The sequence below is a fragment of the Lipotes vexillifer genome, unplaced genomic scaffold, assembly GCF_000442215.2.
Source record: "Lipotes vexillifer unplaced genomic scaffold, Lipotes_vexillifer_v1.1 scaffold395, whole genome shotgun sequence".
Classification (NCBI taxonomy): Eukaryota; Metazoa; Chordata; class Mammalia; order Artiodactyla; family Lipotidae; genus Lipotes; species Lipotes vexillifer.
Genome location: NW_006797390.1, coordinates 4,031,899 through 4,047,010, shown reverse-complemented (window position 1 = coordinate 4,047,010; position 15,112 = coordinate 4,031,899). Strand labels below are relative to the sequence as shown.

General features: G+C 48.8%; 1 protein-coding gene across 1 annotated transcript in view; it reads right to left on the bottom strand.

Moving 5' to 3' along the window:
* Window positions 1-3,505: 3,505 nt before the first annotated feature.
* Window positions 3,506-15,112, bottom strand: part of VWF (von Willebrand factor) — a 137,574-nt gene continuing 125,967 nt past the window's right edge. The window contains exons 47-51 of the mRNA XM_007469511.1: window positions 11,500-11,598; window positions 10,700-10,828; window positions 10,130-10,169; window positions 4,201-4,298; window positions 3,506-3,694 (exon numbers count right to left, since the gene is read on the bottom strand). Of these exons, the coding sequence (XP_007469573.1) occupies window positions 3,506-3,694; window positions 4,201-4,298; window positions 10,130-10,169; window positions 10,700-10,828; window positions 11,500-11,598 (555 nt within the window). The remainder of the gene's footprint in view (window positions 3,695-4,200; window positions 4,299-10,129; window positions 10,170-10,699; window positions 10,829-11,499; window positions 11,599-15,112) is intronic.

Sequence of the window (15,112 nt, the reverse complement as noted above, 5' to 3'; positions counted from 1 at the left end):
TGCCTCCTCCCCCATCCCTCGCCAGCGGCTACCAGGCCTCCCCGGAGCTGCACCCTCGGCGCACCGGCGCTGGTCGCGCCACGTGGAGAAAGGAGCGCGTTCCCGTGGGCCGGTTGAGTCCGGGACACGCCCCGGTTAATGAAGCTGAGGGGCGAGACAGTAAGACCGCTGCTCTCCCCACCCGGGGAGCTGCCTGCTAACCTGGTTCGGGTGTGAGCACTCAGCCCGATTATCTCGTGAACAGTCTGGCTGATTAGCTTCCGATCCCGCCCGGGGAAGCCTGCTTCCCGCCGCCCTGGCCCTGATCGCCTGGGCAGGGGTGGGAGGCTCCCCCGCACGCCTGCCGGCACTCTACCCGCCACCAGCTGTCCCCACCTTTCTCTAGACTAAAAGGCGCAGGAGTGGAGGAATCGTGCCCCCGGGGACAGGAAGAGGGGTTGCAAGAGGCAAGGGGAGGGGCTTGGGGAGGCAAGGGGTTTTAGCAAAGCTTCCCAGGGAGACGCTGGGACCAGCTGAGGAGGTAGATGGTGGAAGCTCCATTCCAGGAAAAAGGGGAGTTCCATCTCTCCGGAATGGCTTTGATACCTAGCCATGGGCAGGGGGATGGAAGAGAAGACCTCCAAAGGGCCATTCTGGATGATGGAATCTACAATTCCAAGACGCCCCCAAGCGAAACAAGTGCATTAATACCAGGGACCCTGAAAATGAAAAGGTATTATGTTAACATTATATGTCAAGTAGGCTCTGAATGACCACGGACTTTCCTATCTCCTATGCTGATAAGGTGGGCTGGTGGGGATTGCTCCCCACTTTATAGATGAGGAAACTGAGGCAGTAAAGGGGAGTCAGGGGCTGAGCAGAAGGAAAACCAAAAGCAGTGTGTGCCAACCTGGGCTGTATCCTGGGCACCAGGAGTAACCATGGCTGACAGGATGTGGACTTCCTCGCCCTCAGCATCCTTCTCAGAGCCTTCCCCAGACGAATTATCTAATTCTAGTAACAAATCTATGAGGGAATTACTGCCTGTGTGCCCATTTCACAGATTAGGAGACCGCAGTGTAAACGGTCAGGCACTGTGCCTCTAAGGACTCTGGTGCCTGCTCCAGAGTCTGTGCTCTAACACTTGGTTCCTGGCTGCTTGAGGCAACAGCCTTCTCCATTCACTTCTGGGAACCCTTCTCTACGTGCTTTCAATGCCAAGAGGATTGGAAACCTTTCCACCATGGTGGCTCCTTATCCATTCCCTCTCTTCTCTCTCTCCAGCACTTTTTTAGTCCCTTGGTCCCTGCATACCTCTCCCTTGAGACTCCCTCTAAGACTCTCACTTTGGGGACTGTCCCATCTGGTCTAAGGGTGACAAAAAAGAGGGTGCCTGAGGCCAGAGGCAGACCCGCCCCAGAACACATGCAGAACGGGGACAGCCCCTGGCTCATGGCCCCACTACCAGTTTCTCCTTTTTACCCTACTTCCTGCATTTTTTTTTAAATCAAAATATGCAATTTTTCTCAGTTTTTGTCTTGGTAATGAACTGTCCTATCAGTAAATATGAGGAGAACTCAGGCTATGGAGGCAGTTGGAAAACTGACACCTTCTGCTGAAGAGGCAGACTCCCTGCTGAGTTTCTCTGTGGCCGATGCCTCCAATGGCACCTTGTCCCCAGGTGGAGCATTAGGCCATCAGTCAGAAGAGAGACAGGTAATTCTCTGGCCCTGAATCTGGTTTCCTACAGAGACCACAGAGGCACTCAAAGTTGGAGGCGGGGTGATGGATGGAGGATGACAGCCTTTGAATTATTGAGCAGTTACATAAAACTTCTATCCATTCTTCCTTCCCTCTACCCGGCTAAACTCCCCACCAAAACGACTCAACACAACCCAGGCCATTTGCCTTTAATGTATCTTCCCTGGAGGTTCTTCCCCAGCAGTGACAGAAGCAGAAAGACCTGGAAATGCAGCCGTCACTGGTTCCTGTGAGAACAGGGCCGCATCTGTCAGCACCAGGGACGTGCGGCTCTGATGCACCGGCTCGGAAGCTCTTGCCCACGTGTCCAGGTACTCGGGTTCTGAACCTGACCCTGCCACCCAGCAGCTGTGTCACAGACCTTTGGCAAGTCACTCAAGTTCTCTGAGCTGCTTTCATCCTCTGCAAAGGGGCAGGAGAGGGCAGTGGATGAGATAATGTCTAAATCCTTTCCAGCTCCATCATCCAGTACGTTCAATGAGTTGAGTCTCTCCTGGGTTAGAAGGATCTGGCATGAAAGTCAATCCTCCACCAAATTCCTGTCTCATAGCCAGGACAGTTGCTTTATTCTCATGGGTGTGCGCTCCCCACCTAGAGTCTCTGCCATCTTGCCAGCATATACATGTAAGCTTTTTTCATAAAAGTCTAAGAAAGGATGATCTCTCCTTGAGAGCGACAGCAGTGGTTAGTGATTTGGGGACCCGGTGAGGTCTGGAGTTACCTACACCTCTTCTGTCCACTAAAGGATCCTGCAGTGGGCAAGGCCTTGGCCTCCAGCATCCAGCCCAAAAGGAACTCAGCTCCCTCAACCCTCAGAACAAAGGAAATCCTCAATGCTCTGCCACTGACGGTAGGGACACTTAGGGTTCCCCTTTGAACCTTGATTTCCCCATTTTTCTTCTGGTCACTTTTTCCGTTATTAGAGAGCAATTCATAGTTACTCCCAGACTTTCTGGCTTATTTGACCCTCCCAACCGAGTGAGTGAGACTGACATTCCTGGTTCCAGTTGAGGAAACTAAGTCTGAAAACCGCTAAGGGGCTTGCTGAGGCCACACAGTCTGGCGAAGGCCATGGGTGGAACCTGGGCCGCCCCCGAGTCTGGGGGTCCCTGGCCACGGCCACGCCTGTGCCGCGAGGGACCACGTTCCTGCACATGCCCAGCACCGCGTTTCCAGTCCCCCAGCCCCCAGCCTCTCACCCTCCCACGGGGGCGACTGAGGGACACAGGCACTGGCTCAGCCGAGGGCTCAGAGAACCCCTTGCACACCCACTGGGGCTCCTTCCCCATCAAGTCAGCCACAATGGCCAGAGCCTGGCAGGAGCCTGGCTCTAGGGCCCCCCTCTGCTCTTCCCAGAAGCCCCCGGATTCAGAGACTGGAGACCCCAGTGTTCCAGAGCAAATCCTTTCTCCTTCAGCCACTGGGCTGTTTCCAAGGAGGCCGGGCGCTCACTTTCCCCTTCCCTCCCCGTGGAGGCTGAGATGCCACTTTCTCCCCGACGTGGGCGGTGCCTCCCGCAGACCCCAGGGCTCAAGTGTTTCCAGATAGAGCCTGTGCTCCCCTACCCACCATCCCCTTCAGCACCAGCCTCAGAGCTCCAGCCCAGCCTACAATAGCCATCTCAGCCTAGATGAACCATGAGCCTTTGGCAAGATGACAGATTGGCCTTTATTGTGGGCCCGGGTAAGCCCGGGAGCGGAGCACGCATGCGCCAAGCAGGGGTTGCCAAGCGGGCGGTGACGGGTGTCCGCGGCAGGACCGCGCCTCACTGGTGGCATTTCCTGGGGGAGCACTTGCACTGCATGGCGTTGAGGACCACGTGGTGGATGATGGAGCCGTTGGCGCAGCGCAGGGGCACCTGCATGGGCTCTGTGCGTGTGGGCGCGCAGCAGGCGCACTGGTCCTGCACGTCCTCTGTGTCGATGGAGTACAGGGCTTTGCTGGTGCATCTTCCCTACGGCGGGGCAGAGAGAGGCGGCCGTTGTGGGCGGTGAAGAGTCCCAGGGTGGGGAGGGCTCTGGGGCAGCCCACTTCCTCCACCTGCCCTCCTCCAATCAAGAAGGTCTGGCCTTGCCCGGAGAAACATAGGACAGCCAAACAATGTGTAAAAGTAGCTCTTGGGAGGTCTGAAAGGCCTGTCCTAATGGAACTGTCACACCCAAGCCCCCTAGCTGCAATTTCTATCCTGTGTGATTGATCTTCAGGAAACATAGCTCCCATCTTCCATTAGGTAACTCTCCATTCTCTTCAAAGGACATGTTGAATCATTGCTCAGTTTTTTTCTTCTAGGGTCAAAAGTTCCCATTTACTCCAATAAAACATAGGCTTTTTAAAAAAAATTTAAAAGCTCCCAGTTCCTTTCACTTCTCCCCCCTGTGAATTCCCCAGATCCTTCGACTCTGTAACTAAAGAGACGTGCCCAAACAAAGAACTTGCCCCTCCCAACCTAGGACCCCTTACCTGGCAGTAGTGAATGTCCACTTGCTCTTCAGACAGACAGTCTCCCACTTTGACGTACTGCAGCTTGGCAGTGATGTCCTTGCACTCGGGCTCCTCACCTACAGGACAGGTGAGAGATGGGACCTGTTCTTCCATACAACCCTCTCCAGCCCAGTTCCCTCATTTACTGGAAATAGGTCAATTTCATAGTAACCAGATCACCAAAGCCAGCCATGGGGAGGGCAAGTCAGTGGTCCTGGTTCCCCTCAGCTTCTCCTGGCCCTTCGTATTCAGAGATACAGTTATCACTGGGTTTAACTCACTTAATGGCACAATTTTAATAGCAGGAGGAGACTAGATTCACTGTGCTTTGGTGATGTCAATGGATAGGACTTACTTTTATGTAATTGTAGACTCTAAAAACCATGATGAATCAATAAGGAAACACAAGCTTTAAATGACACATAAAACAAGATGGACTTAATTGATATTTATAGGACATTCCATCCAAAAACAACAGAATGCACTCTCTTCTCAAGTGCTCATGGAACGTTCTCCAGGATAGATCATATCTTGAGTCACAAATCCAGCCTTGGTAAATTTAAGAAAATTGAAATCGTATCAAGTATCTTTTCCAACCACAACGCTATGAGACTAGATACCAATTACAGGAAAAAAAACTGTAAAAAAATACAAACACATGGAGGCTAAACAATACGTTACTAAATAACCAAGAGCTCACTGAAGAAACCAAAGAGGAAATCAAAAAATACCTAGAAACAAATGACGATGAAAACATGATGAACCAAAACCTATGGGATGCAGCAAAAGCAGTTCTAAGAGGGAAGTTTATAGCAATACGATCCTACCTCAAGAAACAAGAAACATCTCAAATAAACAACCTAACCTTACACCTAAAGCAATCAGAAGAGAAAGAGGAGCAACCACCCTCCCCCCCAAAGTTAGCTGAAGGAAAGATCACAAAAATCTGATCAGAGGGCTTCCCTGGTGGCACAGTGGTTAAGAATCCGCCTGCCAATGCAGGGGACATGGGTTCAAGCCCTGGTCTGGGAAGATTCCACATGCCGTGGAGCAACAAAACCCATGCCACAACTACTGAAGCCCGTGCACCTAGAGCCTGTGCTCCATAACAAGAGAAGCCACCGCAATGAGAAGCCTGCGCACCACAATGAAGAGTAGCCCCCGCTCACCACAACTAGAGAAAGCCCACGTGCAGCAACGAAGACCGCACGCAGCCAAAAATTAAAAAAAAAAAAAAAATCAGATCAGAAATAAGTGAAAAAGAAATGAAGGAAACATTAGCAAAGATCAATAAAACTAAAAGCAGGTTCTTTGAGAAGATAAACAAAATTGATAAATTATTAGCCAGACTCATCAAGAAAAAAAGGGAGAAGACTCATATCAACAGAATTAGAAATGAAAAAGGAGAAGTAACAACTGACACTGCAGAAATGCAAAGGATCATGAGAGATGACTACAAGCAACTCTATGCCAATAAAATGGACAACCTGAAAGAAATGGACAAATTCTTAGAAAAGCATAACCTTCGGAGACTGAACCAGGAAGAAACAGAAAATATGAACAGTCACAAGCACTGAAATTGAGATTAAAAATCTTCCAACAGGGCTTCCTTGGTGGCGCAGTGGTTGAGAGTCCGCCTGCCGATGCAGGGGACACGGGTTCATGCCCCAGTCGAAATGGACAAATTCTTAGAAAAGCACAATCTGCCAAGCCTGAACCAGGAAGAAATAGAAAATATCAACAGACCAATTACAAGCATTGAAATTGAGACTGTGATTAAAAATCTTCCAACAAACAAAAGCCCAGGACCAGATGGCTTCACAGGCGAATTCTATCAAACATTTAGAGAAGAGCTGACACCTATCCTTCTCAAACTCTTCCAAAATATAGCAGAGGGAGGAACACTCCCAAACTCATTCTACGAGGCCACCATCACCCTGATTCCAAAACCAGACAAAGATATCACAAAAAAAGGAAACTACAGGCCAATATCACTGATGAACATAGATGCAAAAATCCTCAAGAAAATACTAACAAACAGAATCGAACAGCATATTAAAAGGATCATACACCATGACCAAGTGGGGTTTATCCCAGGAATGCAAGGATTCTTCAATATACTCAAATCAATCAATGTGATGCACCATATTAACAAATCGAAAGATAAAAACCATATGATAATCTCAACAGATGCAGAAAAAGCTTTCGACAAAATTCAACACCCAATTATGATAAAAACTCTCCAGAAGGTAGGCATAGAGGGAACCTACCTCAACATAATAAAGGCCATGTATGACAAACCCTACACACTAGGGTTTGCACTCCTATACACTAACGATGAAAAATCTGAAACAGAAATTAAGGTAGCACTCCCATTTACCACTGCAACAAAAAGAATAAAATATCTAGGAATAAACCTACCTAAGGAGACAAAAGACCTGTATGCAGAAATCTATAAGACATTGATGAAAGAAATTAAAGACGATACAAACAGATGGAGAGATATACCATGTTCTTGGATTGGAAGAATCAACATTGTGAAAATGACTCTACTACCCAAAGCAATCTACAGATTCAATGCAATCCCTATCAAACTACCAATAGCCTTTTTCACAGAACTAGAACAAAAAATTTCACAATTTGTATGGAAACACAAAAGACCCCGAATAGCCAAAGCGATCTTGAGAACGAAAAACGGAGCTGGAGGAATCAGGCTCCCAGACTTCAGACTACACTACAAAGCTACAGTAGTCAAGACAGTATGGCACTGGCACAAAAACAGAAATATAGATCGATGGAACAGAATGGAAAGCCCAGAGATAAACCCATGCACACATGGTCACCTTATCTTTGATAAAGGAGGAAAGAATATACAATGGAGAAAAGACACCCTCTCTTCAATGAGGGGTGCTGGGAAAACCGGACAGCTACATGTAAAAGAATGAATGAAATTAGAACACTTCCTAACACCACACACAAAAATAAACACAAATGGATTAAACACCTAAATGTAAGGCCAGACACTATAAAACTCTTAGAGGAAAACATAGGCAGAACACTCTATGACATAAATCACAGCAAGATCCTTTTTGACTCAGCTCCTGGAGAAATGGAAATAAAAGCAAAAATAAACAACTGGGACCTAATGAAACGTAAAAGCTTTTGCACAACAAAGGAAACCATAAACAAGACAAAAAGACAACTCTCAGAATGGGAGAAAATATTTGCAAAGGAAGCAACTGACAAAGGATTAATCTCCAAAATTTACAAGCAGCTCATGCAGCTCAATAGCAAAAAAACAAACAACCCAATCCAAAAATGGGCAGAAGACCTAAATAGACATTTCACCAAAGAAGATATACAGACTGCCAAGAAGCACATGAAAAGCTGCTCAACATCACTAATTATTAGAGAAATGAAAATCAAAACTACAATGAGGTATCACCTCACACCAGTTAGAATGGGCATCATCAGAAAATCTACCAACAACAAATGCTGGAGAGGGTGTGGAGAAAAGGGAACCCTCTTGCACTGTTGGTGGGAATGTAAATTGATACAGCCACTATGGAGAACAGTATGAAGGTTCCTTAAAAAAGTAAAAATAGAACTACCATATGACCCAGCAATCCCACTACTGGGCATATACCCTGAGAAAACCATAATTCAAAAAGAGTCATGTACCACAGTGCTCATTGCAGCACTATTTACAATAGCCAGGACATGGAAGCAACCTAAGTGTCCATCGACAGATGAATGGATAGAGAAGATGTGGCACATATATATACAATGGAATATTACTCAGCCATAAAAAGAAACAAAGTTGAGTTATTTGTAATGAGGTGGATGGACCTAGAGTCTGTCATACAAAGTGAAGTAAGTCAGAAATAGAAAAACAAATACTGTATGCTAACACATATATAGAGAGAATCTTAAAGAAAGAAAAAAGGTTCTGATGAACACAGGGGCAGGACAGGAATAAAGATGCAGACGTAGAGAATGGACTTGAGGACACGGGGAGCGGGAAGGGTAAGCTGGGACGAAGTGAGAGAGTGGCGTGGACATATATACACTACCAAATGTAAAATAGATAGCTAGTGGGAAGCAGCCGCGTAGCACAGGGAGATCAGCTCGGTGCTTTGTGACCACCTAGAGGGGTGGGATGGGGAGGGTGGGAGGGAGACCCAAGAGGGAGGGGATATGGGGATATATATATATATACATAGAGCTGATTCACTTTGTTATACAGTAGAAACTAACACAACATTGTAAAGCAACTGTATTCCAAAAAAGATGTTAAAAATAATAAAATAAAAACCATAATGATCAGAGCAATCCTCCTGCGCTTATAACAATATCCAGAAGCTAATGGGCAATGAGATAGCTAACAAATACAATTAATATCTATCCATCCCTGCAAATGTCATTGTCTCTGTGGGAGCTGATCGTAGGAGCCCTTATGGAATCTTCCCTTTGGGTATAGCTACCTCTGGGTCGCTAGCATGGGTCTCCTTATATACAGGGGTTAAAAGCATTCAGATCTGAACCTCTACTTGGCCCACTGATAATCTAAGATTTAATGCCAGCTCATTACTGCCCATCCAAACACTGGGAGTTTTCCACTCCTGGATGGCTCCAAATCTAAATCAACTTTAACTACCGAATAGTTGCGTTCCCAACTCCCAAATAATGTCATTTTAAAGTGAAAGCCTGCCAACCACATTAAGAGGGTGAATAAGGAAAACATATTGAGGCCAACACACTATATTCTTTTGCTGTAGATTTAAATCCCTGAGCCTGGCTTCTTTTCCTTATGGAAGGTCTCCACCTCTTGAAAGCACAGACCAACACAGGCCCCTTTTTGCCTCGCTGCTAGTTTTGAAGATAACAGCCTCGGCCCAATTCCATGTGCAGCACGCCTAGAGAGAATGCATCTCCTCTGATGGTTTCCTGACCACATTCTTCAACCATGCAGACAAGAACCATAGAAAAAGATGCTTTCAGAGTGTGTTTTCCACAATCTGCAACTTGGTTACAGCAACTACAGGGACTGTCAGAGTGGGCCATCAAGAAAAGAAGGAATGACTGAACGCTGAAGATATTCGTGTTTTTACTCTTCCCTTCTCTACTCAAAAATAAACATGGGAACATGGGCCCGTGAACCCAAAAACTAACTAAACTAAAAGACAAAGAATATTAGTCCAGGCAAGTAATTCTACATTCAGAGAATACAGCACTAACACTGGGATTCTGAAAGGTAACTGTGCTCACGGAAACAAGAACGCAAGAACATGTGGTGAGATGCTGTCCGGTGGGCAGGCTTGAGCTCTGTCTCCAAAGCTGCAGCCGTAACTACTGGGACCAACCAGTACAACACAACTGCAAGGTCAAGAGGAGCTGAGAGTGAAGACGACGAGGTTAATGAAACCGAGACCAGCCTCATGAATCCTCGAGAAGGCTGTGTTCACTGCAGCCTCACAGCCAGCTGCTGGCTTCCCTTTCTCTCTGGGAGAGCTGCACAACATCCAAAGATTAGAGGCATACTGAATGTCCGCTCTGTCGAGATCATGAGTCAAGGTGCCCGTCTTCAGGAGTTCTGGCGGCAGAGGGAAGACATTCTCTCATGATAGGACTACTATGACCAACCCAAGGCTCTGCAAGGGGAAAGGCAGGTAAGAGGCTAGTGATTGCCAGGAGTTTGGAAGGAAGGAGGAAGAGTCTGCTTTACAGGCATCTTGAAAGAGGGCTTGAGCAGGGGGCAGTCCAAGGACATGCAGGGTGGGGTGGAAGTTCCCTGCAGAATTGAACACAGTGACTGCAATATCTTTCTAGAAGCAAGTTCATTGCAAAGAACAGTCCCTGGACTTGGCCTGATGGATTTCAAGGGACAAGCTATTGGTAAGGTACTTACATGTGTCACAGCATGTGCCTGGAATTTTCATGATTTTCCCCTAAGAAAACAGCAAAGTCCCAGATTAGACACAAATAGTACATAGTGGACACTTTCAGTCACTCCAGGCCAAGTCCTGCCTCTGGACTCACAGTCCTGAGCTTAAGTCCCCAGATATGAACGGGTTTCCCCATCACAAACGTGAGCAGACTGACCACCCCACCTGGCCAGGCCAAAATGATCCTGATTATTCTGAATTCCCTTCCAGTTGAGTCACCAGGATCATCATTCCCAGGGGAGGCTGGGAATCAGTTTGCTCTCTCACCATCCCATTCAAGGATCACAGATCCAGTCTCCCTTAAGGGAAAGTATTTTCTTAAAGCATGGTACAGTTGAGAGAGTTTTGTCCCTCCATCGGGCTTTGATTTTGTAACTTCGTTGATTTTTAAACTAGGTCAGGGTTCTCCTTGGACACTGGGAATCACGTGTCCAACAGCAGAGCTGGACCGCTGTTCAGAAGAGCCCTCTTCTTAAGAGTCGAAGATGGAGACAGTCAAGAGGAAAGCAGGGCCTTGAGCCCCAGCTACTCACCCCCTCGGCCAGACACTTGTGTCCATCGAAGGGCGGGCAGCCTGTGACCCTCCTCTCCCAGATGAACTCGCCTCTCTTGTTGACCCTGCAGAAGTGACTGTCACAGCCATCCTGGAGAGTCTCGTCGCGCTGAAAGGAAAGAGGGGCGGTGGGCAGAGGAAATCTGAAGACTGTGTTTGGGGCACAAAAACCACTTCAAGCCACGACCTTGACCCCTTGGAGTTGTTGAGACAATGTAGGGGACCTTAGAACAAGACTGAGGCAGTGTGCAAAGCGTCCACACCCAGAACCCAGAACGCAGGTGGAGTCCAGTTTCACAGCTTGTTAACTGGGAATAGAGCTGCATAAATGTAGGGCATCTCTAAACTCTACTGACCACTTAACAGCTTAAAGAATTAAGACATAGCAAAGGGAAACTGGCCAATCAATAGCTGAACTAGAGGTGAGCCAGGTGCCCCCTGCCAGCCCCACCAGCCCACTCTGGCTTTCACATATCCGAGTCTGTGTCACCCTGATTGCCTGGCCATTTCTCATAGACAATCAAGGCTGCAGAAAATCTTACGGATCAACTCACTCCCAATCACGGGGCCACAGAGAGTGACAAAATAACCAAATCCAAGAGAGAATTCTGTACTTGCTAAAGGCTATCCATCTTTCCCTTATGAAATCAGAACTAGGTACAAAAGGAAGAGTCAATATTGACCCAAACTTAGTTCCTCTTCCTTGAAGAAAATATCCCCAAATAGGAAACCAGACGGTGGTCGTAGGGAGACCCCTGAGTTTAAGTTGTCCACACACACCTTCAGCATCATGATCTGTCCCCCTCGTAGCTGAATGGTGCAAGCCATAGGCAGGCATCTCCCGCAGCACTGGCCCTGCATCTTCTCTTCCTTGTAACCCTGTAACCAGGAGACAAAGCAGCCTTAGTTGAAACCTCTCCCTAAGATCCGGATCGAAAGTAGGCCAAATGGTAAATGGTTTCTTTAAGCAGTTGCTCAAACTAGAAATCTGGGGGTCTTCCTTGTCTTCTCTCTTTTTCTTATCCCCCCTGCCCCACTCATCACCAGATCTTGCCAAAAAACTGCATCTTGAGCTCATCCACAGCTTGTCGTGCCAGGGTCCTCTGTCATCACCTGATCCAAGAAATCATCATCCACCGCTGGACCCTGTCACAGTAGTAACTGTCTTCCTACCTCTATTCCTGCCAATCCAGCAGCTTCCCAGAAGATGGATTTCACTGTTTCACAAAAACGCGCCCCCCCCCCAATCTGGGAGACAACATAGGGTGACCGACTTTTTATTCTGCGAGGTATTTTAAACCATGTTAACAAAACCAAAAAGTGATCATCAGCTGTCTCATCACTGCGTTAAAATTAAAGCTCTTTTAACTCTCCCCACCATGCGGGAAAAAAAAAAAAAAAAAAGAACTCAATCTAGTAAAGTTTTTTTTTTTTTCGTTTTGTTTGTTTGTTTGTTTTTTTCAGGCAAGGCTTTATTAGGGTCCTTGCTGCAGCAAGGGGCAGTGAGAACAAGTAACAGGTGCCCATGCTTGTTCAGTCCCAGAACATGGACAAGCTGGCTCCTCATATGGGGTGAAGGTAGGGGTGTTTAAAAGAAAAAATTTAGTTATGTGAAAACCAGCTAAGGTGTCATTCTTTTTTTCATTTTGCTACATTTAGTAATGACCACTTAGAGATTCCTTCCTTGGGGTCCTGAGGTTTTTCTACTATGAATCTCTAGCAGGTCGGTTTGGAGCCCCGGACAGAAGACCTGGTCCTCTCACATTGCTCCCTTGCTCACTGCACTCCGGCTGACAGCTCGTAACCAGCAGGGGAGGTTAGGAGTCTATGAGCGTCCACTGAACTCATCAGGGAAGCCGCAGAGAGAGAGCCCAGGCCACACACACACTCAGAAGGACGCTGCTGACATTTGAGGCCATCAGGTCGTGTTTCACCGGTGAGCTTCAACTGTGTTTTCAAAAACGCACAATTCCTGGCAGGTGTGGACTGAGGTGGATGGGAGAGGAAGAAAGAGATGGGGAAAACAGCACGAATGTATGCGAGCGCTTACAGTCGGAAAGAGGAAATAAAATGAGGCTTAAATCAGGCACGATTTCACGGGAGCGTGGATCGGGGCATTTTTTAGTGAGTGTTAGAAGAAGACACTAGGAAATGCCCTCCACTCAGCAGGCCCAAGAAGAACGTGCCCAAAATCTTTACAGGAGGAGTGAGGGGCGGGGGACAAATGGAGGAGGGGTCTGCAAAGTGAAGGGATGGGGCGGTGGACGCACACTCCACACCCCAGAGAGGCAGAGGGCACGATGAAGCCAAGAACAGGGAAAGGTGGTAGGCGCCGCGGGGGAAGAGGGGCGGGAGAAAGTGGAGGACGGGGGAGGCGAGAGGAGGGGCGATGATTTCAGAGGTGCTGTGGGGCCGCGGGAAGAGGGGCGGGAGGACAGGGAACACAGCAGAAACCACTGGAAGGACGAAGCAGAGAGAAAGACCCCGCAAGGCAAGAACACAGCTGCACTGGTGACGGGCCTGTCTGAGCCCTGCTGGCGGGGTACGTACCGCACAGCTGCCAGACGGACACGGAGGGCAGTGCTGACCAGACTTTTGCCGGAGCATCCAATCAGGAGCAGCCAGGTGCCCAGCCAGCCACAGGCTCACTCACTCAGGTCTGAGCAGCCAACTAGCCCTGCTCCCCCTGTCCAGGGATGCCCCCCAAGCTCTCCTCACAGGTGTCTCCCAGCCCTTTTCATAAACTACATCGGCTGCTCAAGGACCCCAGTCTTATCTCCCCGCTGCCCTTTTCTAACTCTTGCTTAAATGCCAGTCTGTCCCCGTGCCCCCCCCTGGGGGGGGGGGGTCATTGCTCAAGGTCAGCCCATGGTCATGCTCCTCTGGGAGGCCTTCTCAATGTTCCTGGTCAGTGTCACCTCTCTTCCTCAAGCCTTCCTTTGCCTCTACCACCCAGCAGCACAGACCGGCTTCTGGGCTCCTTTTAGGTATAAGCATCGTCTCCCCTGAAGGAGACAGAGGCCCCACGTCTCTGATGATGCTAACAGTTCCATCTGACAGCAGCAGTTCAAACAGACACAGACCGACCTAAACTTGACCCACCACAGCTCCCCACCTGCAGGAGGCCACACGGAGGCCCTTCATGGCAGAGGAACGTGACAAGACCAGGTAAGCTGAGCTAGAATGGGGGCATCTGAGGCAGAGCTCAGCAAAGGCTGAGAGACAGCGGAATTTTGAAGGCGAGGAGGAGGAGTACACAGACCAAAAGGGGCCGTGAATTTAAAAACATTTAGAAACCTAAGTCTAGACTGGATTCTAAAGCTGGATTTCTATGGACGCAGAGGAAGTGGCCGTGCCACCCTCTGACCACCAGAGGGCGCAGGTAGAGAGTTAGTGGGCTCGTCACCCCCACCCCCCCCCAGAACACTCTCCTTCAGGACAGCTTAGTGTGGACCGCTTCCTGCATCCACTGTAGTTCAAGGGATGCCAAAGACTCCAGACAGCATCATTCCATCCCGTATTCAAGCCCAGATGTTGCTAGGGGAGTTATCTCACACACACACACACACACACACACACACACACACCACACACCTGCATCCGAAACCCTAAAACAACTGGGATTTTAAATTTAAAAAAAGCAAAAAGGCATACTTCACTGGCTTCTTTCTAATTGAGGCGGGAATGTTCTGCTTGAGCCATTCCATCAGAAGGAGCTGTGTCTCCTATGGACCCCTTCACTCCCCTTGTAAATATGTTATTAAGCCCCTACTTGGAGCATCACACGGTGCCAAGTGCCGTGAAGGGCACAGGTGCAGAATACTCCCCAACCTCAAGGGCGCTGACCCCACCAGCAGCTTGTCCTAACCTTGTCTCTAACCCCCGCACCGCCCCTCCCCTCTGGCCGCTGGGCCGCTCCTCCCCGACCCCGCCCAGAACCCGCCCGCTGCCCCACCATCTCAAAGAGCAATGACTATATCCTGTGCATCTAGCTCACAAGAGACTCATCTGACCAACCACATTCTCTAAGACAGCAGGAGCCCCAAATGCAGAAGGTTGTTTGCGGAGGAAACCAAGGCGTCCTCCTGAGCGCTGGGTCCAGCTCTGTGAGGTGGGGCTGAGAGTCACGATAAGAATAGTGAAGTGCATGCTTTCCTCTACCCAGCTAGAAATGATGATTCCACTTCCCAGAACCCACCCTCAGAGGTGTTCTGAGCAAACACAGTCATCGTGACCTGGCAGGGTGAACTATTGAAACGCGATGTCCAATAATAAAAGTATATGTTGAGGGCTTCCCTGGTGGCGCAGTGGTTGGGAGTCCGCCTGCTGATGGGGGGGCGCGGGCTCGTGCCCCGGTCTGGGGGGATCCCACGTGCCGCGGAGCGGCTGGGCC